The sequence below is a fragment of the Borostomias antarcticus genome (assembly GCF_949987555.1).
Source record: "Borostomias antarcticus genome assembly, chromosome: 7".
Lineage (NCBI taxonomy): Eukaryota > Metazoa > Chordata > Actinopteri > Stomiiformes > Stomiidae > Borostomias > Borostomias antarcticus.
Window position 1 is genome coordinate 3,251,480 of NC_140240.1, and position 25,752 is coordinate 3,277,231.

General features: G+C 53.4%; 1 protein-coding gene across 1 annotated transcript in view; it reads right to left on the minus strand.

Annotated features, from left to right (window-relative positions):
- Positions 1 to 5,884: 5,884 nt before the first annotated feature.
- The window catches only part of magi1b (membrane associated guanylate kinase, WW and PDZ domain containing 1b), a 107,100-nt gene continuing 87,232 nt past the window's right edge, over positions 5,885 to 25,752 (minus strand). Inside the window, exons 13-21 of the mRNA XM_084441309.1 lie at positions 23,172 to 23,430; positions 20,310 to 20,401; positions 18,915 to 19,107; positions 17,142 to 17,453; positions 14,473 to 14,640; positions 11,661 to 11,754; positions 11,453 to 11,540; positions 10,206 to 10,349; positions 5,885 to 7,961 (exon numbers count right to left, since the gene is read on the minus strand). Of these exons, the coding sequence (XP_084297435.1) occupies positions 7,773 to 7,961; positions 10,206 to 10,349; positions 11,453 to 11,540; positions 11,661 to 11,754; positions 14,473 to 14,640; positions 17,142 to 17,453; positions 18,915 to 19,107; positions 20,310 to 20,401; positions 23,172 to 23,430 (1,539 nt within the window). The 3' untranslated portion in view covers positions 5,885 to 7,772. The remainder of the gene's footprint in view (positions 7,962 to 10,205; positions 10,350 to 11,452; positions 11,541 to 11,660; positions 11,755 to 14,472; positions 14,641 to 17,141; positions 17,454 to 18,914; positions 19,108 to 20,309; positions 20,402 to 23,171; positions 23,431 to 25,752) is intronic.

The window sequence follows — 25,752 nt, forward strand, 5'->3', positions numbered from 1 at the left end:
CGATAGGATGACCTCGTACAGGAAAGAATGCAACACATTTTGTCGTCTTTCCATTGCCGTCAATTTACTTGTCAATTTGAAATAGGAGATTTGATCCAATCTGAGGCTTCTGCTCTACAATTACACCCTGACTGTAACCCTTTCAGCGCCGGATTCATATTGTACACAAACAGTAATATGTTCTCTGCCACAGTAGGACCGTTATGGTCGTCTGTTTAACGGTATGAGTGCTATACCCCACCTAGATCAATAATGTAGCGGGCTCTGTGATTAAACTAAACACAGAAACTCCCCACGGTGACTGTTAATGGAGAGCTCAGGACGAATAGCTAAGAAAACAGCAGAGAAGCAGAAAAAGCCCTTCTACTGCGAAAGCATTTCTCCGTTCCCATCAGCCCTGCCTCACACCTACAAAAGCATGTTCTTCTGCTTTGTGCAGTGCCAAAAAAACACTTTCCCAGCCTGCCTTTTGAGGCAAGTGCATCAATATTTAACTTCACGTTGTCAAACTAAAAAAAAGGCCCAGTTGTGAAATCAAGGCAGAGGGCTGAGTGCCCAGGCGGTCGCTTCTCTCTCACTGTGGAAAACCTTGATTGAACCTTGAACCTTGGACACAGTAATTATTCAGCTGTTAGGCTTCTACACATGAAGCCTGAGGTCAACAACTGTATGTACATGCATCATGTACAGCTGCATGTTTGCGGTGTAGCCTACGTCTGTGGTCTACAGGCTACTGTATGTTTATGCTCTACATATTCAGTCTAGACGTTCGTGGTCTACACATTTGCAGTCTATTTCATGCCTCGGTCATCGGCTGCAGCCATACGTTAGGCTACACCATCGAGGAGGCCACCGCCCACCCAAGAGACCACCCGGAGGTCACCCACACGTCACACGTCACCACGGTCATGTCTCCCCTGGTGTGCTGCCTCTTTCACATCCACCTATGCCTGCAGATAAGGTCCATTACCATCCATCCATCCATTCAAGAAATTCAAGCAGACGCACGCTTGGCCCCAAAATAACTCCCAAACTGTGTTTACTTCCCTGCCCTCCTGGCTTGTGTTCTGTCATCTCAGCCCCTGTCAGGGGCGACCCGGAGGAAAGGGAACCATGCGTTACCATGACAACGGGAGAAGATGGGGTGGGTCTGGGGTTCCAAGGTCAGAGAACCGCAGAGCAGGAGCAGTCCTGATTTGAGGATGGGGTGAGGGGGGGGGGGACTGTCACCGCTGGGATGATGACGTCTTCATAGATTTCATTACTTCCCCCGCCGGGGTGATGAATTGTCAACAGTGATTGGTTGTTCATCATCACTGGGACGTGGCAGCAATAAAAGGGAGCTCTGATTCTATATCTGATGGAGGCTCAGAGAGAGAGAGAGAGAGAGAGAGAGAGAGAGAGAGAGAGAGGGAGAGAGCAGGTGAACGAGGGAGGCGGAGGTGGGAGAGACGAGGAGGGAGGAGGGTTATGGTTTCTACAAAGTGAATTAGATCCATTATTTAGCTTCTGATTCCCCCTCACTGGCTGAAGGAGGGAAGTAATTCACAGGCTACAGTACTTCTCTACTCTCTCTACGCTGCAGCATTTAAAGAGCACAGTCCTACACACAGTGAGGCGTTGTTAAACTATTCTACCTCCCGTTACAACACGCAGGACGAGGCTATAATACATGGGGCGAAACGAGGACACAGATTCTGGTTTTCATCCCTCTGAGTTCACACACACGAGTTCCATTTCCTGGTTTGAGCTGCTGTGCTCAGCCTGCATATTTCCAGAGTGGACCGTCATGCTCTTATGAGCCCAGAGACCTTTAGAAATAGCTGAAGGTTCACATCTTCATCCCTGCAATACTAGGCCTAATGATTTTTCATATGAAAAATATGCAGAGCAACGGATGCTTTTCAGTCCTGTCCCTGACCAGGACCTGGACCCCCCCCCCCCCCCCCCCCGAGTCCCTGGACTTGGTGCCCGGTCGCCATGAACGATGGCCGCCCACTGCTCCTGGCTGCCCCTGGAGGAGGACAGCTCGGACGGGAGAAATGCAGGGAACAATTTCCACCCCCAACCGCTGATGTGTGTTGGGTGTGTGGTTGTCGCCGCTCGTTCACGTGTGTGTATTTGTGTGTTCACTATACCGTGTGGCAATTAAAAGACCGTCGAGGTCCTGAATTATTATTCTCATAACTGGGCCCTTACTGTCAGTACCTTAGTCTGGCCAGAAGGTGGCCGAGAAGATCTCTTCAGGAGGAAAAACCATTGGTCCATCTCCACCACAGGTCAGAGGTCATTCTCACTGGTCTGTGTAGCCACCACTGTCACAGTCCTGACGTCCGGGGGCAGCTCTAGTCAGTCACCTAACAGATGTGAGAATACTGTAGCAGTTAAAGTATAGAAGTGGAGTGGGGGTCCATGGGAGAGAGAGAGGGAGGGAAAGAGAGAGTAGCCATGTTTCCATCCACTTGTCAATCGAATTGTGTGAGGATCGCTAAAAATATGAATGCGAATAAAGCCAGTGAACGTGCGTTTCCATCTAGAGCTTTAAATCGGATAAAGCATTTATCACAAAAGACTTTTATCGAACAAGAGAAAATCCGATGAGATCGACAGTACAAACCTTTTGTCGATTTTCATGACTTTTAATCGAATTTTACTGTTTCCATAAGGCATTTTTAATTCGATATAACTTAATTCGCATAAAACGTGTGGATGGAAACATGGCTAGTGAGACAGAAAGAGAAGGACAGACAGGGAGAGACAGAGAGAGAGAGAGAGGGAGAGAGGGGGAGGGAAAGAGTGAGACAGAAAGAGAAGGACAGACAGGGAGAGACAGAGAGAGAGAGAGAGGGAGGGAAAGAGAGAGTGAGACAGAAAGAGAAGGACAGACAGGGAGAGACAGAGACAGAGGGAGAAAGACTGCACCCTATGGAGACTGGAGAGTGAAATACAGAAAATGGCGGGTGCCCTAAAAGTGGTCGATCACAAATAAGACACTCCAATTGATATGTTTAATATATTTTTTATTTTAACATCATCATAGTTTAACTTTTAATTTCCCTTCATTCATTTAAAATGATCACCTCTGAATGTACACATACTGCAAACTGTCAAAAAATATACAAACAAATGCAGGCTTGTGCTATAATCTGGTCAAATGTCTAAAAAACAGTGGCACTGGGGAGAGAAAGAAACGAGAGAGAGAGAGAGACATTGAAACTGTAAAGAGAGAGAGAGAGAGAGAGAGAGAGACATTGAAACTGTAAAGACATGCACAGCATCTGTGTGGGCATCGCGACGGAGCAGTGCGTCCATGGGCTCTGTGTGGAAAAGTACATACATGTCGTCTGTCGGCGGACAAAACGCCCGTCTCATATCGAACGAAAACAAAACTAAAAACGCTCTTCAATGGAACTGTTAGGCACATTATTGTTTTTTTTATGGTTTTACATTTTCTGTAAAAGTCGGATAACATGTAGAATGATTAACCCAGGAGGGAACAAAAAAGGACCCCAAAATAATCAAAACCAACAGGGGGAAAAAAAATACATCGTACTTCGGCTGTCAAAAGTTGTTTTGGAATCACTGTCTGGTGCGGAACGTAGGAATGTCATATAATCAATAAGTTAGGTTCATCCAAAGTCAGTGTGTGTTCCGTGTGTGTTCCCTCAGGGGCGGAGCTTGGTGGAGATGGGACTGAACAGTGGATGGGGAGGGCGGGCTGTGAACGGGCCACAGGCGTCCAATCAGATGCTCAGGTCTTTGGGGCTCTCCTTGTAGGGCTTCCGCTGGGGCTCGGGGAGAGGGGTCTTGGGGGCGCGTCTGGCGTTGGACTTGAGCGTGCTGTAGTACTCCTTCAGCATAGATGGTGTTTCCTCCTCTTCCTCCTCCTCTTCCTCCTCCTCCTCTTCATCCTCCTCCTCCTCCTCCCCCCGCCTGTAGCTCCTGCTGGGGGAGATGTCCCGGCCCAGGCTCCTCCCCCTGAAGCGGGGCTCCAGGTGGGGCTCCCTCTCCGGCGAGCGGCCCCTCAGCAGTGAGCTGTATCTCTTGTAGGCGGAGTCTGGGGTGCGCACGCGGGGGAGGGTGGCGTCGGCGTAGGCTCCTCCCCTCTGGGGCCGGGCGGCCTCTCTCAGCAGGTCTCCCCTGTAGGCCTGCTCCATGGAAGAGGCCCTCAGCAGCAGGTTGTCGTCCCCGAACGGGTCCCTGGGCTCGGTCAGCTGCGAGGCCTCCCTGTTGAGGCGGTCCAGGGCCGGGGGCTCCCGGAGCACGCTCTCCTCCGGCGAGGGGCCGGGCTGCCGGACCGGGGGGCCCCTCAGCGCCGCCACGTCGCCGTTGGGCTTCCACCGGCCGCGTTCGGGGGAGGCCTGGCGGTAGGGGTCCGAGGAGAAGGCGCGGCGCGGGCCGGGGGAGCGGTGCGGGGAGCGGTGCGGGGAGCGGTAGGGCGAGCGGCGTCGCTGGGGTGAGCGGTGACGATGCGGCGAGCGGTGGTGCTGGCGGCGTCTATCGGGGGAGCGCCCGTGCCTGTGCCCCTGGCCGTGGCGGCCGTCCAGGGCGTTCTCGGCGCTGCGGCCCCGGCTGTGCTTCTTCTCCGGGGACCGATGCCTGCGGTGGTGGTGGTGATGGTGGGTCCGGTTCTTGTCGCCGCTCGTCTTCCCCTTCTCGCCCTTCTTCTTGGCGCCGCCCTTCTCGCCCTCGCCCCCTCGGCTCTTGCCCTTCTTGTCCGGCGAGCGGCGTCGGTGGTTGGAATGATGGCGGGGGGCCTCCTTCTTGGTCTCTCTGCTCCGGGGTGGTTGTTGGGGGTCTGGTCTGTAGCTGGACTCCGACGGCGCGTCGGCACGGCCGCCGCTGGGGGGGCGGGCGCTCACTTCCGAAGCGTTTTGTAGCCCGGCGGCTGGGTCGCCGCCGCCGGCACCGTCGACGACAACGCCTGCACCTGGGGGGAGACGACACGGCATAGAGGGAGGTGGGGGGGAGGGGAGGGGTCGGGGGTGAGACGGACACACGGACAAGAGGGCTACCCCGCGCCCGGAGCATGCTCGCCCGTTATGTTAGTACCACACAACTCGGCCCCTCGTCCGGCGTGGACGCCGGCGAGGCTGCCGTCCGCCGCCACGGCGGAGAGCTGACGGTGGAGTGTTAGCGGTGACGGTCGGGACCGGGTGAGCGCCCCCCGGGGGTGGGAGGCGGCGATGGGGATGATCAGCCAAACGATCGACGGTGTTTACCCACAACAAACCTCTCCGCCGGGGTCCGCCGGTCAGCCAGTCCACGGGCGGGTCCGTGGTCGCTCACAGGGGCGAGGCGCGCGGTGATGTTGACTCCGTCCTGCCCCGTGACTAATTCATGCTCTCGCATGCTCGCTAAATGTTTAATGGGAGCTAAATTAACCAAGATGAGCTCCAACAACGGAGCAGTGGTGTGTATAATGCATGAGCGCGTCAGCTTCTAGTACGTTGGGCTGTTTCCAAGGAGAAGTACAGTATGTACATGTAGCCCTACTGTACGTCATGTGACGCTTAACGCGGGTTCTGCAGCACAGCTAGTGGCAGGCGTCTTACAGAGAGCTCTGTTTGACCTGACCAAGGAACAGAAGCAAGAAAATCAAAAGTATTTTACGACCTAAATGCTACTCACTGCTGATGGCTAAAGGTCAAAAGGCTAAAGGTCAAAAGACTAAACTTTTGACATTATATTAAAGCACAGATAGACTACGGATGACAATACAACTACAGCAGTAACCAAGCAGTCAAAGAGTGAATCTAGATTGGGTTGATAAGTTGGAAGTATGGTTAGATCAGACAGCAACTATGCTCTTGGTTCTCAGACGTGGACACGGCATGCCAAGAGGCTGAATGCGATTGGTCGGGTGGAATGCATGACTCCGTTCTGATTGGTCAGCATGACAGCAGCAGCGACAGAGGCGGCGGCGTTGGCAATGCATTCTGGGTGGATGGATTCGTATGCATGGAGTCAAACACGGCACGAGGTGAGGTGAGAGAGAGCGAGAGAGAGAGAGAGAGAGAGAGAGAGAGAGAGAGAGAGAGAGAGAGAGACCGGAGGGACAGGATAGTTACAAACCGTGGTCTGATTTTGGCCAGGAAGGAAGAGAGACGGATCTCCCATCTTGTCATTTCTCACACATGCAGCGAGATGGGGAGCTACCGCCCCTGAAGGAGGGAAGAGAGACCAGCGCAAACCAGGAGGATGGAGCAGAGAGAGAAGCACAGGGGTTTAGAACACCAACAGGACCAAAGGAGAAAAAAAAAATCTGTGTTTATTTCTCAATGGAAAAGGTGTTTATTTGATCATTAAATCGTCCAGAGAAGGAGACAGTCCAGGAAATTGCCCAAACCACTTGTGAAAATGTGAAAATGAAATCATCGGTTACAGAGAAATACCTTGAGCCCGGTACACACACACATACACACAAACCTCAAACCCCCCACCACCACACACACACACACACACACACACACACACACACACACACTTTTTTCCACACACAAAGCAGCAGAGACTAAGAGCCCAGAGACAGAGAGAAATGTACTGTATGCGCACGCACGCGCACACACACGCACACAAAATACTGTATGAAGCAGTTTACATTGGCAACAGAAGAAAGAAACACCAGCAGAAATGTCGAAGGGTGTAAACTAAAAAGTACAAAAATGGTAATAAAAAAAAAAATGCAACCTCACAGAGATGTCATAATATGGTGCAGAAGAACACATTCTGGCGCGACAAATTACATGAATGAAACCGTTCAGATGTTCAGATGGGCAAATCCCCCCCCTCAAAAAAACAAAACAAGAATGCATTAAAATGACTCGTGACTATCAATCAACAGATCAATACAATTAAAAAAAATGAAACATTCCATAAATATTATGGAAGATGGACAAAAAAAAAAAACGGTTTTGATTTACACTTTGACAATTTCATGCAGCGATAGATTTGTTCAATTTTGTGGATCGATTCATGGCTCTGTACAAGAACAAAAATACTTCTAGAAATGCTTCTTCCTTTCCGTTACTTTACAAAACATTTATATGAGTGAAGCGATGGAGTTCTGACTGGGGATGGCTGGAGTCCCTGGTATCACAGTTTTCCAATGACAAACAGTGGGTGCAAATAATTCCATGGACTTGTGTCATACACACAGTAGGGTGATCGTTCCCATGGAGATGGTATAATAGCATTAGAACGCTCGGAAGCACGTCTCCACTTAGAACCTTAAAACTCAGTAGCTTACATTCACCTTCAATAAATATCATAAATATGTTCGTTACGCCATTTCCCAAAGCTTGGAGATGCAACCGAAGCCGAGAGTGTATCCCAGTTTACCGTGGGACGCAACAGATCAAGTTTCCTTTTCCCGCAAGCCTTAAAAATAGCATTCAGTAAGGACTCTGAGAATCAATAATACATATATCCACAATAAGAAACACGAATCTTCTATGTTCTGGTTTTTTTTCCTTTGTCAAGGTTTCTTTTTGTGTGTGGCATTGAAAATAGAACCCTTCACCCTCCAAAGTCCCAGAATGCCTTGCAGACAGACCCCCCTAGCTACAGTAAGTGAGCCCCAGCCAGAAGGTGAAAGGTGACAGTAGGTGACGTCGGCTGAGAGCGGGTGACAGCAGAGGGGACAGGACCCGTGGGGGGGCACCCACACACACACCCATGTGAGAGTGGCAGCCAAAGGTGGGCCCACCAGGAAGAGGGCGAGGTCAGACCTGAACCCCCCCCCCCCCCGGCCCGAATCCCAAACGGGCCTCTCAGGGCGTGAAGACGGGAGAGAAGGGGATGTTTTCGTAGATTGACCCACCATATTCTGGCACGGAGCCGTCGCCCCTCTTGAGGACCAGGCGGGCGCGGCGCCCGCCGCTCTTGATCAGTTCGATAGCGCGGGCGTGCTTCATGCCCTTGGTGCTCTCGCCGTTGATCTCCAGGATCTCATCTCCCACCTGGGGGGGCAGAGGGGGGGCGGGGGGGTGACACGAGAGAGAGCGAGGATTAAGGGAGAGACATCGTGGCAGACGTAGAGAGACGGTGATGGTGGGGAAGCCATTTGGGGGGTATGGACACAGATAGAGGGACAAGTTGAAAGTGGAACGGAGGGGGGAACGGCGGAGGGAAGTAGGAGAAAAGGGGGGAGTTTTCAATCAAAATAATATAGGTGTCTGTCAGTACTTAATGAAATGAATTTGCAGGACTACAGACAGGCTAATACAAAATTCAATCAATCTCAATTGATAGCTAAATTAAGTTAAGCTAACGTTAAGCTAAGTTAAGATCTTGAATTGAGGTAATGTTAGCTAACGCATTTGGGAATGAGGCAACATAGCACTTTGAGAGATTGTCTTACAATGAAAAGTGCTTTCTAAATAAAATGAATTAATATTAATTGATAGGCTGTAAGCCGACGTTTAGCTGTCTGGATAAGGTTGGCAATCGAGGCCTGAAGCAAACATTTTCTCCCCCGATCTATTCAAACATCTGGAACACATTTCCAGGCGACACATCTGTCTATCACACTCCCGGCTGTTGAACGCAGCCAATTAAAAGAGTGCTGTCAAGGGAATGAAGTGGCAATGCGAGGTGTACTAAGCCATGTCTTTAATGGATAACTGTCTCTATAAGTACACCCCAGCTGTGCGCACCCCACGCATAACGGTGCCATAATGTGAATCGCAAGGGTTTCCACTTCATAAATGCTCAGGTGGTTTACGACGCAAATTACCCTGGCCCAGGACACGATGTGTTAATATTAGAGAATGATTCTCCTCCTACTGTCTTCCAGAATGAAGCTCTGGGTGGGTGTGGCCTACAGGACACAATGGTTATCATTAACGTTAGCGCCATATTACACCTTATTACGCCATACCGTACACTGCCTCCTCTTACCCGAAACAGCATAAATCGTTCTCTCGAACTTCCAAGATGCCTATTGAACTTTTCCAACATCTCATTAAGTAACCTTTTCATGAGTTGGTGTTGAGTTTTTAATGGCAGCTCCTTTGCAAGCCAGAAGCTTCATTTGATATTTTTGGAAATCATAATAAGTGGTCACAGTGTCCAATGCAAATGTTCTCAGGAATGTTTTATTTAATGAATGTAGGCCATTTATTTATTTTAAAACGGTTCCCTCCCTGTTCCTTCTCCATGATCCATGAACAGCTCGTCCTACTTAGCGTCGATCTGGCGAACGCACCTTTAGGTGGCACAAAAATTCCAATATGCCTATTGCCTTAGCCTGTGGCGATAGCACCAGTGTTTCTGTGTCTCAGTCAGTGATATGATCACAAAGAGACAGAAGGAAGAGGAGGAGAACAGGACGTTTTTATTCCTCGTTTCCTCCACGCCTCAAGTCATCCGTCAGTTCTCTCTCCATCTGGGGAATTTCCGAAACGGTTCCCCTAATGACTCGCTGCACCTGTCATAACCTGCGCCTATTAATATCTCATCTAACGAGGCCCGCGACGCAACAGACTGACGCACATGCACAGCTGTACACACACACGCGCGCACGCACACACACAGTGACACATCAACGCGCATCGCACATCCCTGTCAGACGCACAAGCGCTCGCTTCCAAAACATGGCATTTACATATTGTACATGTCAAACGCATCAAAAGGAAAAATCAATTAACCTTTACCCTCGGGGAAAGTGGCAGTTTGTGTTGAGATGTGCTCGTTTGTTTGGAATGCAATTAATCACCATAAAGGTTAATCTATTAAGCCTGTGACAGCTTCAGGAGTCCCACATGTGAATATACCAATACCTCATTTACATCCAAATACACTTTTAAACAGGACAATTAACCCACATCCATCTGTTGTTCTAGAGCGAGGCGTTGTGTGGGGTAGCACAGTCTCCGCCTGGCGCGCTATGCTAATGTGGACATGGCTTCAATAAAAGCAGACAACGTGGGATGGTCATTTACAGATTATTACTATAGGCTGACTGATGGTTATCGTAACAGCTGTCAGCTCCTCGTTGCCAGGATGGAACCGTGATGAGGCCGGGCGGTAGTAGCCGCATATCTGACCCTTCTAGGTCTGCGGCCGTGGGCTTGCCAACAGGTGGACAATGGCTGTCTGTTTCTGTTTGCACCGCACGTATGGGTGGGTGTCTTTGTCCGGTGTGATGCCAGTAGACGGTATGGAGGTGTGTGTGTGTGTGTGTGTGTGTGTGTGGGACGTACCCTCATCTTGCCATTGCGAACAGCAGCTCCTTCCTCGGCTAGTCTCAGAACGTACAGGTCCATGTTGTACTCTCTGCCTCCTCTCAGGCTGAAACCAAAACCTTTGCTGTCTCGCTCCAGGTCCACAGAGTAGAACTCAGCATCCTGGCGCGGGGACGGAAACACACACACACACATACACGCACGCACGCACACGCACACACGCACACACACACACACACACACACACACACACACACACACACACACGCACACAAACGCACACACACACACACACACACACCAAGGTCACATTGGCGGTTCAGTGGAGTCTGACTATGAAGGTATGAGGGCTCCGATTTCAGTGCAAGGGACAAATGCCAGGCCTTTTTTGGCGCTGCATAGCGTGCGTGTGTGTGTGTGTGTGTGTGCATGCGCGTGTGCCCGTGCTGAATAATTGATGCGTTGAAATCTAGGGTTGCGGGCGGAAAGAGGGCACGGAGAAACCCAGGCTCCACAAGGGCGCGATGACGGGCACGCCGACCGCCATGGCGGCAGCCCCTATCGGGTCTGGATCTGGCGTCTGAGAGGAGCAACACGGCGCCCTCGACGGAGGACACCTTCCCGGCGTCCGCCCAGGAAGGTCGCGCCTCTTGAGCGGAACTCACCCAAGGCCCGCACCCCCCCAAAGGCGTTCGGAGGCATCGATGGACGGAAAGATGAAATCAAACTGGAGAGCCTCCTAGCGGCGCCATCGCTACGAGGACGCGGGAATCGCTCGGCTCAAGTTTCGGAATAAGTATATAAACAATATCGACTTTTTAAAAAAGTATTTAATTTTTTTTTTTTTTTACTTTACTGATGATGACTGGGATGTACAGTTGGTTCACATACTTTATTGTGAGTTGCTTTTGGATACAAATGTCTGCTCAAATGTAACAAATGGTAAATGGTAAATGGACTGCACTTATATAGCGCTTTTCCACCTTAGCGGCACTCAAAGCGCTTTACAATGGCCTCTCATTCACCCATTCACACACACATTCACACACCAATGGCGGTAGCTGCCATGCAAGGTGCTAACCTGCTCATTGGGAGCAGTTTGGGGTTAGGTGTCTTGCTCAAGGACACTTCGACATGTGGACAGTCGGAGCTGGGATTCGAACCGCCGACCCTTCGATCACTGAACGACCCGCTCTACCAACTGAGCTACAGCCATCCCAACAATGTGAATGAATGAATGGAAGGATAGAGGGATGGGTTTGTACCTGGCCTGGAGGCTGTGTCGGAGCTGGGGGAGGTGCCGTTTGAGGGGCCTTGAACTCAAACGTCTCCTGTTTTGGTTTGGTGTTGTTTCTGGAAACGGAGAGATGGGACAACTCCACAGTTAAGACACCGACAAGAGACGCTCCCTGCCTCTTTCGGGGAGAATACAGCCGCCACCCCCGCAACTCCATGTCCCAGCATGCCCCTCACCTGGCCTCGGGTGTGGCTTGCTGCTGGGGCGTGTGAGTGGTTGTGATGGTGGCGATCTTCTCGGCGTTGGTCAGCAGCGATGCGTTGGAGGACTCTGTTGGGAGGGAGACAAGAGAGAGGAGCGGACGGTCAGACAGAACCAGGCGTCAGCTCTCCCTTCGCTGGTCAGAACCAGGCCTCGTCTCTCTGGTCAGAACTAGGCCTCATCTCTCTGGTCAGAACCAGGCCTCATCTCTCTGGTCAGAACCAGGCCTCATCTCTCTGGTCAGAACCAGGTGTCAGCTCTCTCCCCTCACTGGTCAGAACCGGGCCGTGCCATGCACACGGGGGAGGGGAGAGGGGGCAGCTTCTGTTCTGTCCTCTGTCCTGAGCGTGACTCAACTCGGCCGTGGCGTGGCGTGGTTTCTCTTAAGCGACGGCCCTCGTGTTTAGCCGCAGCCGTGACCATCGAAAACACCGCTACGTACATGAGCCGTGAACGGTCACCATTTCCTCACCTCTCTCTCCCAAGCCCGTCTCTCTCTCTCTCTCTCTCTCTCTCTTTCTCCGCCACGCCTTATTAATCTGCGGCTCTCCCCCTGGCCCCTCCCCCTGCCTCTCCTCTAATCCCGGGCGCTGCTCGCTATTCCGCCCACGCGCAACGCCGGCCGCGGTCAATTCCACCCTCGTCTATCCATCACTCCCCCCACTCCGTCCCCTCGGATCCCGTTGGCTTAGCTCTCCCATTCTGCCCACGCCCCCCCCACCCATCCCCCTCCCCACCCCCGAGACAGGCCAGGCCAATCAGGAGCCGGGCTTGGTTTAACTCTGGGCTGCTGGGTAGTCAGGCTGGAGGAGACCTGATGGGACTGATGTGTGCATCCCGACGCCTTCGAAACAGACCGGGCCTCTCTCTTCCTTGATAGGCTGCCGTCAGCTGCAAACCGGGGGCTACATCCTCACGCACCCCCCCCCCCCTCATCCCTCTCTCCCTCCCCCTTCCTCCTCCTCTCCCTCCCTCGTTGTGTCTCTCTCACTAGTGCTCTCTCTCCGGTCTATGCTTCTCTCTACCCCTCCTTTCCCCGCCTTTTCTTCAACCTTCCCTCAACCTTCCCTCAACCCCCCTCCTTTCAACCAACTCCCCTCCTTAAGGGGGGGGAGGGGGGGTTTCATCCTGCGCCGTTTTCTACTCTACACCGCGATGGAAGGAGGGAACGAGGACTGGTTTGTTCCTGATGAAGCTGAGCGCTGAGGGTCGCACGGCCTCGCTGGAGCCTCCCCTGAGAACCATGTGCTCCGCAGTGGGAGACGACACGGATCTACACACACACACACACACACACACACACGGACATGCACACACACACACGGACATGCACACACACACACACACACACGCACACACAAACACGGACACACGCACACACACACACGGACACACGCAGACACACGCACACACGGACACACGCACACAGACACACGCACACAGACACACGCACACAGACACACGCACACAGACACACGCACACAGACACACCCGCACACAGACACACCCGCACACAGACACACCCGCACACAGACACACCCGCACACAGACACACCCGCACACAGACACACGCACACAGACACACGCACACAGACACACGCACACAGACACACGCACACAGACACACGCACACAGACACACGCACACATACACACACACGCTGGCATATTCACACAATGATGGATGCACAGGGAGATACAATACACACACACACACTTTTAAGCGCATTGTGTTGCCTCTGGGTATGAAATGCGCTATACAAATAAAGCTTTGATTGATTGCTTGATTTAAAGAGATGCCCGTGCATAGACATGCACACGTGCACGCATGAAGACACCCACATAATCTATGCCAAATAACACACTACCCTGCTTTCTCTCTCCAACACTTAAAGTACATTTCCCTCTCTTTCCCTCTGCTTGGCAGAACAATTTAAGCTTCGCAGAAAAGCTTTCATCCATAGGAAAGAGTCATTAAAAACAGCATGCGCGGTCAAATTGCTCCAATTTGTCCGACATGCAGGTTGACAAGAGTGTTGCTTACACTGGCTCGCTCTCCGCATCTCCACCAACTTAATTAATGTGTAGCACGGCAGGGTGATCTGTCATAGTATACCGTAGCGAGAGCTCTTCACAGCGCGCGCACGCACACACACTCTCACACACACTCTCACACACGATAAAACACACAGGCTCTTGACAGCCGCTGACAGCTGAATTACTCTTGCGTGTTTTGAAGAGATGCGAGAAGCACGACTGCACAGGAAAAGTTTCCTCTTCCTCCTCTGAGAGTCGACATGTCATTCTGCTCAGCTCACATCCACAAGCACAATATAGAAATATACTAATATAGATATTTATGAATATATAAATGAAATGAATATAAAAATATATAAATATAAAAATATATGAATATACAAATGAAATGAATATAAAAATATATAAATATAAAAATATATAAATATAAAAATATATAAATATAAAAATATATAAATATACATATATACTGTATCTATCTATATATATATATATATATACAAATATCTCTCTCTCTCTCATATATATGTATACACAGCACAGTATATACTGTATATAAATATACCTGTATAACGCTCGCAATTAATCTGGAAATTTAAAACGCGTAAAAAAAGAACTATATTTTTATATATATATTCATATATTTGTAAATGTCTATATAAATATATACCCCAACCCAACCCAATAACACCACTCCAAGCTACCGTACATGACACTGTACACGGACCAAAGATGGCCGCCCGCCACTCACCGTCTCCAGGGATGATGCGCAGCGTGACGGTGTTGCCGGCCTCCTTGATCAGGTTGACGATGTCCGAGTGGGACTTGTTGGTGATGGAGCAGCTGTTGACGGCCAGGATGCGGTCCCCCACCTTCAGCCGGCCGCAGCGGTCCGCCGGGCTGCCCTCGATGATGCGCCCTATTTTGTGGGGCATGGCCACACATGCATTTCCAGCTTTTTTGTCACCACAAGCAAGTCGCGTTTGTGCGATTCAGAGAGTGTGTCGCGGTGTGACAGTGTCGAGGAAGGGGCGGTGTTTTAAGAAGAAGACCAGGGGGGAGAGGAGGAGGAGGAGGAGAGAGAGAGAGAGAAGAGGACAGAGAGGTTTCAGGGTTAATGCGCCAGAGCCACCAAGCTACACTGCTTGACAATGTGCCGGCAGAAATGGAAAGTGCTGGCTAAGAAGGAAAGGGGAAAATAGGACACCATTTTGCAGAAATAAGCTTATTTAGCCCCTCCACTAAAAATGCAGATCGTCCTTTCTAATAAGTGAGATAATATCGCACTGTTCAATGTCTCTCTCTCTCTCTTTCTCTCTCTCCCTCTTTCTCTCTCCCTCTTTCCCTCTTTCTCTCTCTCGCTCTCTCTCTCCCTCCCTCCCTCTCTCCCTCTTTCTCTCTCTCTCTCTCTCTCCCTCTTTCTCTCTCTCCCTCTCTCTTTCTCTCTCCCTCTTTCTCTCTAGCAAAATCCTCAATTCTCTCCAAAACGTTTTCTTTCTTCCATTTGCTAGAGTGAATGTTATACAGCCCCTTCCTGCTAATGATGAAACAGGCAGCACTGCCGTCGATAACACAGATACCTGCTCCGGCCTAGATGACTAGCGTACACACCAGAGAAGACATCTCACTAGAGCCCATGTCTCTCTCTCTCTCCCTCTCTCTCTCCCTCTTTCTCTCTCTCTCTCCCTCTCTCTCTGTCTCTCTCTGTCTCTCTCTCTGTCTCTGTGTCTGATGATCTAGCCTCTCTCTCTCTCTCTCTCTGATGATCTAGCCCCCCTCTCTCTCTCTCTCTCTCTCCCCCCCCCCCCCCTCCCAAAGGCTCAGAGACATTTCTCCGCGCCGTCTGTCTTCAGTCATTAAAGGAGAAGCGTAGCGTGCGTCTCTCTCCATATCTCTCCTTCCTTCCCCGTTCATTTATCTATCCATCTCCCCCCCCCCCCACCCTCGTCCTTTTCACTCTTCTACAAAGCCCCGCTTTGACGCGTCCTCCTGCTGTCGCTCGCGTCCCGCGGAGCCGCTGCGTGTGCAGCCGGAGACCGCCGCGCTTGCGGGGACGGGCCTCTTCAGAAGACACGGAGGCCGCGGGGCGGCGGTCGGGTTCTCGCTGAGGCAGGATGTGTTTACCGAGCTGACAGAGGAGAGGAGGATGGAGAGGGGCCGCCTGGCTGGCAGCTAGCAGCTTGTCAGAGTAGCTTGGCTATGTAGCTATTTGATGTGCAAAAATTAAAATTCAACCTCAAGATTCGAGTAAGTATCAACTTGTCAACAATTTCTATTTTTTTCCTCCATTAAAAAAAGTGATGGGTTTGATAGGTTCTTGGCTGCCAAGTCAGGTAAAGCGGTGTCAGTTCATTCAGCGCAGCCACACTCAGAAGCAGAGGAGACGGTTAAAGGGCCCGCAGGCCAGCGAGGAGCCTGGGACCGGCCTGAACCCCAGCCCCAGTTACAGAGGGCCTCAGAGGGCCTCAGAGGGCAGGAAGCAGGCAGACCCCTGGAGCAGACAGGGAAGTCAACTGACCCAACAAAGACCATGCATAGTGACAGTAGAGAGCTACACGTTTGTGTTTGTTTTTTGTTTGTGTGTGTGTGTGTGTGTGTGTGTGTGTGTGTGTCCCAGGCATACATCTTCCCTAACCTTTGATACAGGTCTAACCACCTAGATCAGATTAGGATTAAGAGAGGATAATCCGATTTTGTGGTCATGGCTCACTAATCATTTTAAGATTATTTAATAATACCTTTCTCCAGTTCACTTCAACCTCATCAGTGGCTCATCCCAGTCACTTAAGTGCGTCTGAATTATACAGGGCTATTATGTAAGACACTTTCAACTTGTGATTAATTATGAAGGCTAATGCTATGAATATTCCAGCTACTGCCAAGGAAGCTTTCAGTGTCTTTGCTCGACATTTGGAGAGAGAGAGAGAGAGAGAGAGAGAGAGAGAGATGAGGAGGACAGAGAGAGAAAGAGAGAGAAGGGGGAGAGAGAGAGAAACAGGAGGATAGAAAGAGAGAAAGAGGAGAGAGGAGAGGGAGAGGGAGAGAGAGAGAGTCAGGAAAGTACACCACTCCCACACAGGACGGATAGATAGCGGCCTTATCGATCTCAATTAGCCAGTTGATTGACTGGCTAATTTCTGTACATTACTGGCTAGTTGGTGCACAGTTCCGCCTCATTTTTGTACAGTACCGTTTTATAAATGAGGGTAGTTGAGAGATTCTAATCCAGACTACAGGGGGTTGAATGCCTTGTGTTGTGTCTCTGCGTGCGCACGACCCAAGGCTACGACCCCAGGCTACGACCCCCGGCTACGACCCCAGGCTACGACCCCCGGCTACGACCCCAGTGATGTCACCCAGAGAGAGAGAGAGAGAGAGGGGGAGAGGGGGGGAGGGGGAGGGCGGCGGCGGGCCTCTTACCGAAGGTGGTGCCGGCCTCGGGCCTCGACACGGACGAGACGATGACGAAGCCGAAGCCCTCGCTCTCGCCGCGGCGGATCTCCACGTCGTACGGCTGCAGGGCGCCGCCGACCACGGGGGGGCCGACGGGGGGGCCGACGCCGCCACCGCCGCTGCCGATGCCGCTGGTGGAGCCGCTGCCGGAGCTGACGGTGTTCAGGGAGTTCTGGCTGCCCTGGGAGGTGCGCTTCTCCCCCGTCAGGGAGGGGGCATGGGTGCTGCTGTGGTGGGAGGAGGCCGGGGACGGGGGCACCTCGCCCTCCGATTTAGAGGCTGAGGGAGGGAAGAGGGAGGGGGTGGAGAAGATTGAGGGGAGGAGTAGGTGGAGTTGGTGGATGAGGGATGACAAGAACAGACAGAACAGGAAGGAGAGAGGAGGAGGGGGAGAAAAAGAAAAGATAACGAGACTGAGACCGAGGACAAGCAAACCCTCGTACGGCCACACTTCAGGCGCCTCCTCCCCCCAGCGCCACTAATCAGCTCGGACACCCCCCCCCCCCCCACAGCCTCAGCCACAACAGTGGTGTAGATTAGAGGACTCGGGTCTGGAGGGAGCACTCCGTCAGCCTTTCATCAGTCTCCCTCGACAGCATCTACGGGTACGACGGGCCGGTCGCATCACGGCCCCCGAGGCGCTCGCGTTTCATTTCCTGCGCGGCGGCGGCGGCGGGGGGCGGGGCGCCCTCGTATTCCCCCGGTGCCTGCCGGCCCATTCCGCACCCCCGGTCTAGGATTTCTCATCAGGCAGAAGGTTGGACGCCCTCTCCATCATGTTTATGGGCCCTTATTTATCTCTCCGAAGGGCGGAGGCCGCGTCGTCCCCGGCGCTTCCCCCCGCACGCCCAGACTGTTAAGGAGCAGGAACGGTGACCCTCGGAATATCGGCCGGCTCCCGGAGCGGATGACCGGATCCGATGAAGACAGATGGAGCTCTGGGTAGAGAGAGGCACAGGGACCAGCGCGCCGGGCCGAACACGGCAGGGCTGAACACGGCAGGACTAAACACCGTAGGACTGAACACGGCAGGACTAAACACGGCAGGACTGAACACGGCAGGGCTGAACACGGCAGGGTTGAACACGGCAGGGCTGAACACGGCAGGGCTGAACACGGCAGGGCTGAACACGGCAGGGTTGAACACGGCAGGGTTGAACACGGCAGGACTGAACACGGCAGGGCTGAACACGGCAGGGTTGAACACGGCAGGGTTGAACACGGCAGGACTGAACACGGCAGGGTTGAACACGGCAGGGCTGAACACGGCAGGACTGAACACGGCAGGGTTGAACACGGCAGGGCTGAACACGGCAGGGTTGAACACGGCAGGGTTGAACACGGCAGGGCTGAACACGGCAGGACTGAACACGGCAGGGCTGAACACGGCAGGCCCCTGCTATTGTGAGTCACATCCAGTTAAAGTGAGATGATGTAGGACTTCTTGCTCGAGGTGATTGCATAGCTCATGTTCTTTTACTGCTCGTGTACCGATAGACCGAGGACCTTTATTATTTTCAAGGATTCAAGGACGTTTATTTCTCATATCGCTGCTGTCGGGTGAAAACCTCATAACTCCGTTTTTTGGTTCAAAAACATATAAACTGGAATGTTCTTTTCAGAATTCCGAACACTCGCCGTTTCAAGCGAGGTTCTCAACCGACGGCAACGGGCCTCGTCGAGCGTCCTCATTCGAACCGCGCGTCCCCGGGGTCGTCACGCCGCGGCGCCTGGCCTTACCTGCGAAGCCCGTCTTGCGCCGGACGGTGAGGTTGACGTGGCCTTGCTTGGCGGCCAGCTGCATCAGCTGCACCACCAGCTGGTGGGACTTCCCCACCACGGCCGTGCTGTCCACGCAGGTGAGCTCGTCGCCCGAGCGCAGGCGTCCGTCCTCGTCCGCCGCCCCGTACTTCACGATGTGGCCGATGTAGATCTGCAAGACACCACACACACGCGCGTGGACGTCAGTCCCGCGGTCGCGCCGATCCGCCGAGGGTTGTCGGGCCGCGCCACGTTGTGACGTTGGCGGACGGCGGCCCCCGGTCTCTGAGAATGGTTTTGCCCCGTTCTGATTGGATGTGTTTTTTTGTCCTCGGCTCTCTACCAGGATTTATAGCTGCACTCAACCTCCTCAGATTGCTAAACCAAGACCATGTATTCATCCCCTCTCCGTTTCTCTCTCTCCCTCTCCTCTCTCCTCACTCCCACTCTCTCTCTCTCGTTCTGTCTCTCTCACCCTCCCTCTCCCCTTCTCTCTCTCTATCTATCAGTTTCCCACTCTCTCTCTCTCTCTCTCTCTCTCTCCCTCTCTCCTTACTCCCACTCTCTCTCTCTTTCTGTCTCTCTCACCCTCCCTCTCCCCTTCTCTCTCTCTATCTATCAGTTTCTCTCTCTCTCTCTCTTTCTCTCTCCTCACTCCCACTCTCTCTCTCTCGTTCTGTCTCTCTCACCCTCCCTCTCCCCTTCTCTCTTTCTATCTATCAGTTTCTCTCTCTCTCTCTCTCTCTCTCTCTCTCTCTCCCTCTCTCCCACTCTCTCTCTCTCGTTCTGTCTCTCTCACCCTCCCTCTCTCCTTCTCTCTCTCTATCTATCAGTTTCTCTCTCTCTCTCTTTCTCTCTCTCCCTCTCTCCTCACTCCCACTCTCTCTCTGTCTCTCTCAACTTCCCTCTCCCCTTCTCTCTCTCTATCTATCAGTTTCCCTCTCTCTCTCTCTCTCTCTCTCAACGCCGGTCCAACACTCCTGTGAGTCATTATTTTCCATCCTTCAGCCCAGCGGCAGGAGAACAAACAGCTTGGCCTCCTTAGAGAGGAGGAGACGAGCGTTGAGAGGAAGGAGATGAAAGAGTGTGTGTGCGAGGAGCAGCAGAAGTTCTGAAACCTCGACTAACACCCGGCAGATCATTCGTCTGGCTGCGACCGACTGCTTCAAAAGAAACACACACACACACACACACAGAAACGGGCGAAAACACAGAAAAAAACAAGTGTGTGTGTGTCCGAGCCCCAACTGCGGACCGTTCATGGAAACGTCTGCGTTATTCACGCTCGGTAACCACGGTAACCTCCCGTGTGTAAATATGTCATCTGTAAAATGAAAGCGTGTGTTTTTTTTGGGCGGGCGGCGTTTGACTCACCGGTTCGCCGGCCTCGTTCCCCCCCAGGATGCGGAAGCCGAAGCCGGTGTCTTTCCTCCACAGGAAGATGTCCTGCTCCTGGTAGTCCGGCACTGAAACACACACACGGCCAATCACAGGGCGTTATCGCACGCCACCCGCGTCGCCTCCACGCCGCTCAACAACAGCACCCCCCGGACTTCCTGTGCGAGCTCAAGGCACGTCCCCCCCCCCCCCCCCGGTCAACTTTTGGCTGGAGTGTGTGTGTGTGTGTGTGGGGTGAAGGGTTGTGGGCTGTGTAAATCTGGGCCTCTGCTGCGCTGCGGAGCGCCAGGCTGGATACGGAGACGTGAGCGAACGTCGCCGTCGACTCCTTCAAAGGCATCCCTTTGGGAGCGCATCCACCCTCTGGGAAATGTAGTGAATAAGCCGTCTAAAACTCGCTCAAGGCTCCGGACCTCAGTAGCTATTTCCGGCGTAACGACTCTATAAAAAGCCTCCTGCAAACTAATTCCTATTTGATGTTTGAACGACGGCGTTTGTGATGTTAACGCCCCAACATGGCGTTGGTAGAACAGAGGGGGTCTGGGGGGCGGTGGAGATCTGTGGAGGAGGGCCGGGGGGGGCGGGGCCGGTTACTGACAGCTCACGGTTCACGGAGCACAAGAGGTGGTCAGACCTCCGGGGAGGGAGAGGGCAGCACAGCCAGAGGCTTGAGCTGTGTGTGTGGGAGGGAGAGAGAGAGAGGGAAAGAAAGAAGGAAAGAAGGAAAGAAGGAAAGAAGGAAAGAAGGAAAGAAGGAAAGAATGAAAGAATGAAAGAAAGAAGGAAAGAAGGAAAGAAGGAAAGAAAGAAAGAAAGAAAGAAAGAAAGAAAGAAAGAAAGAAAGAAAGAAAGAAAGGAAAGAAGGAAAGAAAGAAAGGAAAGCAAGAAAGAAAGAAAGAAAGAAAGAAAGAAGGAAAGAAAGGAAAGCAAGAAATAAAGCAAGAAAGCAAGAAAGAAAGAAAGAAAGAAAGAAAGAAAGAAAGAGAAAGAAAGAAAGAGAAAGAAAAAAAAGAAAAGAAAAGAAAAGGAGGTGCGTCCGGAGTTCTTGTTTGCACTGAGAAAATGTGCGCGTCCGTCCGGGGTCGAGACCCCTCCTGGGTCGGAGAACAGATCCCGCTAACGCCGGAACGAGAGCTGAACACATTCTCCATCAATCAACCTGACCGAGCCTCGTTCATGACTGACCCCTATATCCAGAACTCTGAGTTGCCCCTTTAAACCCACTAAGACCCAGTTTAGTGGTCCCCCTCTGTCCAGCTCCCTCCAGCGAGAGAGGCAGGTCGCAGGCTGACCACCACCATAACCATCAAACATGACCAGACATGAACAGATCCCTGTAGTCCAGTGACGGGTCAAGCTCTCTCAGACCTACCCTTTAAAACCGGGATTTTTTTTGGATTCGACCCAGTGAGAGAAAAAAATTTAATGATTGCAAAAACAAAGCAGGGGCCGGGCGGTCTTCCCAGGGCGGGGCAGTCTTCCCAGGGCGGGGCAGTCTTCCCAGGGCCGGGCGGTCTTCCCAGGGCCGGGTGGTCTTCCCAGGGCGGGGCAGTCTTCCCAGGGCGGGGCAGTCTTCCCAGGGCCGGGCAGTCTTCCCAGGGCGGGGCAGTCTTCCCAGGCCGGGCGGGTTTCTGGAGCCTTGGCAGAGTGGCCGCCGAACGGCGTCGTTATCGCTTTGATCTCCGAGCCTCGCGGCCAAGTTTTTCATCGCCGAGGTAACGAAGCGCGCCGACGCCTGGGCGGAGGCCGGCCCTGGCCCTCTGTCTCCCTCTCTCTCTTTCTATCTCTCTCTCTCCCACACGGCCTCTCTCTACCCCCGCCACACACACACCCCAATCTCTCCATCCTTTCCAATGTTCAAACACATCCTTCTTCCGCCACCTGTGGTACGGCTGGCTCGGTCTCCCGACGGAGGCTCGCCCACGCTCTGCTCGCCCACCCTCGGCTCGGCTCGGCTCTGAGGCGTCGAAATAACGAACGGGCAGAAGAGAACCGGGGCATCAGAGGGATGATGAGGAGATGAAGTCTCTGGAATTTGGGCTTGGTCCGTCTCTTCCTCCTCCTCCTCTTCCTCCTCCTCCTCCTCCTACTCCTCCGCAGAGCGGAGCTGAGGGACATTCCCGGCTAATTGCGGGGCTGGACGCGGCGCGGCGCCCTCGGCAGACGGCTCGCTCCCGTCCTGCACCACCCCGGCCAATTACGCGGACATTTCTGCGGAGCTGGGTTTCTGGGGAGCGACGGGCCGTGTGAAAGCGCGCTAACGGCTAAGGGGCGGGGGGGGGGCGGTAATTGGGCGCCGGCGCTGTGCAGCAACGCTAGCAGAAGCCGTAACATGGCTGGTGTATGCCGACAGTCGTAGTAACGGTATGAGTGGTACAATAGTAACACACCAGTGGTTTGATGGGAGGGGGAGGTGTTTGATGGGAGGGGGAGGGGGAGGGGGAGGTGTTTGGCTGGCTATGGTGGTCAGCATCAGATCTATCGTAGTGTACTTGACCGCTCCAGCTTCTCCATCCGACTACCGAAGCACACACCCAACCCAAAATCCACCCAGGCACCGGTACACCGAAACACAACCCGATAGCATGCTGAGAGGTCAGGGGTGAGAGGTCAGGGGTGAAAAAAGCGAGTGTGAGCTGCGCGTGTGTGTGTGTGTGTGCCGGAGTTGTGTTAAAACCACCTTGCTTCTCTGAGGTGAGAGCACTTACATGCAGTGCGGGTTAGTCTTCATCCAGACTGCGGTGCCCCGCCCCTCGGGGGCCCTGGGGGGGGGAGGAGCCCACAAGCCACGCCCCCATGCAACCCCCCACCGCCGCCACCAAAAAATATCGTACTTACGCCTACTTTCATACATGCTCCTGGACTGGGCCCAGATCTTGAAGGGGTCCGGTTTCTTCTGGACGTTGCCTTCGGCGGCGGCGGCGCCGGGGTCGTGGGCGGGAAGGCCCGGCAGCGGCTGCGAGGGGGCGGGCGGCGCGGCGCTTTCGGCGAGGGGCGGGGCCAGGGTCGGGTGCGCGGGGGATTCGGCGTGGCCGGCGCTCCGGTGGCTGGACGCGCTGTGCTGGGAGCTGGTCTGGCTGTCCTTCCTCGCCAACTGCTGTTAGGGAGGGAGGGGGGAGGGAGGGGGGTCAGACGATGAAGAGGGGCGAATATCGGCGCACGCGGGCGTCTCGTCACGGGATCGAGTGTGGCGAAACGCGAGGAGGTGAATTTGTGCGTGTCGGCCGGAGGCGTGGCCACCCCGACGTCGACGCAGGGGAAGGGCGGTCGAGCGGCTTTGTTTAGCGAGGATTACTTTCAAGGCGTCACGGAGACCGTTGAAATGAAGTCATCCTGCTAAGCGAGAGAGAGAGAGAGAGAGAGAGAGAGAGAGAGGGAGAGAGAGAGAGAGAGAGAGAGAGAGAGAGAGAGACAGACAGCTCGGCTGTTCGTAGCCCATTCCATTTGTTCAGCAGAGAGCTGCATATATTAGTGGGAAGCCCTATTCCCCCATGCATCGATGGACGCTTGAGCAGTCAGTCAGTCAGTCAGCCAACCAGTCAGTCAGTCAGTCAACCAGCCAGTCAGTCAGTCAGTCAGCCAGTCAGTCAGTCAGTCAGTCAGTCAGTCAGTCAGTCAGTCAGCCAGTCAGTCAGTCAGTCAGTCAGCCAGTCAGTCAGTCAGGGTGTTTAACTGGCTCATGTGGGGATAATGATCCCTGCAGTGAGACTAGCAGCCTGGCTGCACCACAAAGACATCCTAGCCAGCCTGCCTCCCCTGACGAGGAGAGCTCGGTGGTGGTGGGGGGGGGGGGGGGGGGGACCAGCGCTGACCGGTCCAGCTCTCTCTCTCTCTCTCTCACGTGACTTCCCCATCCTTGAGGTTGCGGTGGACAAAAATACACGGAGAGCCGGGCCCGAGGGGAGGAGAGCTCGTCCATTCTCAGATGTCAACTCCCAAGTGCAGCGGGATCTACTCAGACTTCGCAAACAGCCACAGCCCTCCACCCCCCCCCCCCCCCCCCCCCGCCCACTGCATTCCCAGGCATGTTTAAAAACCCCTCACGCTCCCCTCCCCTCTCTACTAAGCATCGAGCCCTAACAGCGTGCCGCTCCGGCAGCTGTGTCCGCCTCTTTGCCGATAAAGTTCCTCGGCTCGCTGGCGCAGAGGGTGGTCGGACCTCCCGTTAACGTGCGCCTTTCAGCTTACCGGAGTACCATTAGGTATCCAGGCGGCGGAAGAAAATTGATGGGAATAAAGCCCCTCTAAAAAAAAAAACGTTATCTCCCCGTCGGGTCGAACCGGAACGTTCTGACTGGAACCCCACTCTCGCGGGTCCCGGGGCATCGATCCCCCCCCCCCCCCTCACTCCGGTGGCTGAAACGCAGAAGATCAGAGCTTTTTTTCCCCTGGCGGTCTATTTGCGGCGCGCTCGCCCTCGGTGCGAACGGCTTTGGTCGCTCTCCTTCTCTGGCGCCGTGTTGAGGAGAGAGAACACGGTGACCTGGTGGACGATGAAAACTAACCTGAGGCTGCCAGGTGCAAGCCATGTTCTGTCGTTCTGTTCTGGCCCTGTGCTGGCCCTGTTCTGTCCCTGTTCTGACCCTGTTCTGGCCCTGTTCTGTCGTTCTGTTCTGGCCCTGTTCCGACCCTGTTCCGGCCCTGTTCTGGCCCTGTTCTGACTCTGTTCTGGCCCTGTTCTGACCCTGTTCTGGCCCTGTTCTGGCCCTGTTCCGTTCTTCCCTGCCCCACCCCATCGATGGACCAGTAGTTCCCCACAACACAATAAACCATTACAAACATTATCAACCAGCAGTGTTAAGGTCTAGCACACGTCATACACACCATTACCACACAGTGTCATGTTATCAACCAGTCAACGCCATCAAACGCCAGTACATTAGTCTTAACACATTAATCAACCCACCACCTCAACCTCAACACTATCTACAGGGGCCAGTCGGTACAAACGTTACATGCCTGTACAGTACATAATTACCAAGCAGTACAACATGATGTACTTGCTCAGCATTATTCGCCCATCACCACCGTTAGGGAGTACAGTATCTACCCAGACTGCATCATCGGTCAGCTGGCCTACATACTGTACAGGGTTAGGGGTTTAGAGACGCACGCCACCCGCTGTCGACCCGGACGGCGGTCTGGACTCGTTTGTTAGCCCGCGGACCACCTGCTTCACCCAGGTCGCCGGACGGAGCGCGGGTCACCTACCGCGGCGTTAAAGGCCCAGCTTCGGCCGGGGTCGAGCTCGTAAACATCATCATAATAATATCCATAATCGTCCTGCAAAAACAAGCGACGGTTAACGGTTTGACATGTAGGCCTCCGCGGGCAGCCTATGGCGTGCAGCCGGTCAGAGATAAGGGGGCGGGGTCTCGTTTACTCCCTGCGTGGTCGTTTTCACCGCGGTCAGGGAGCA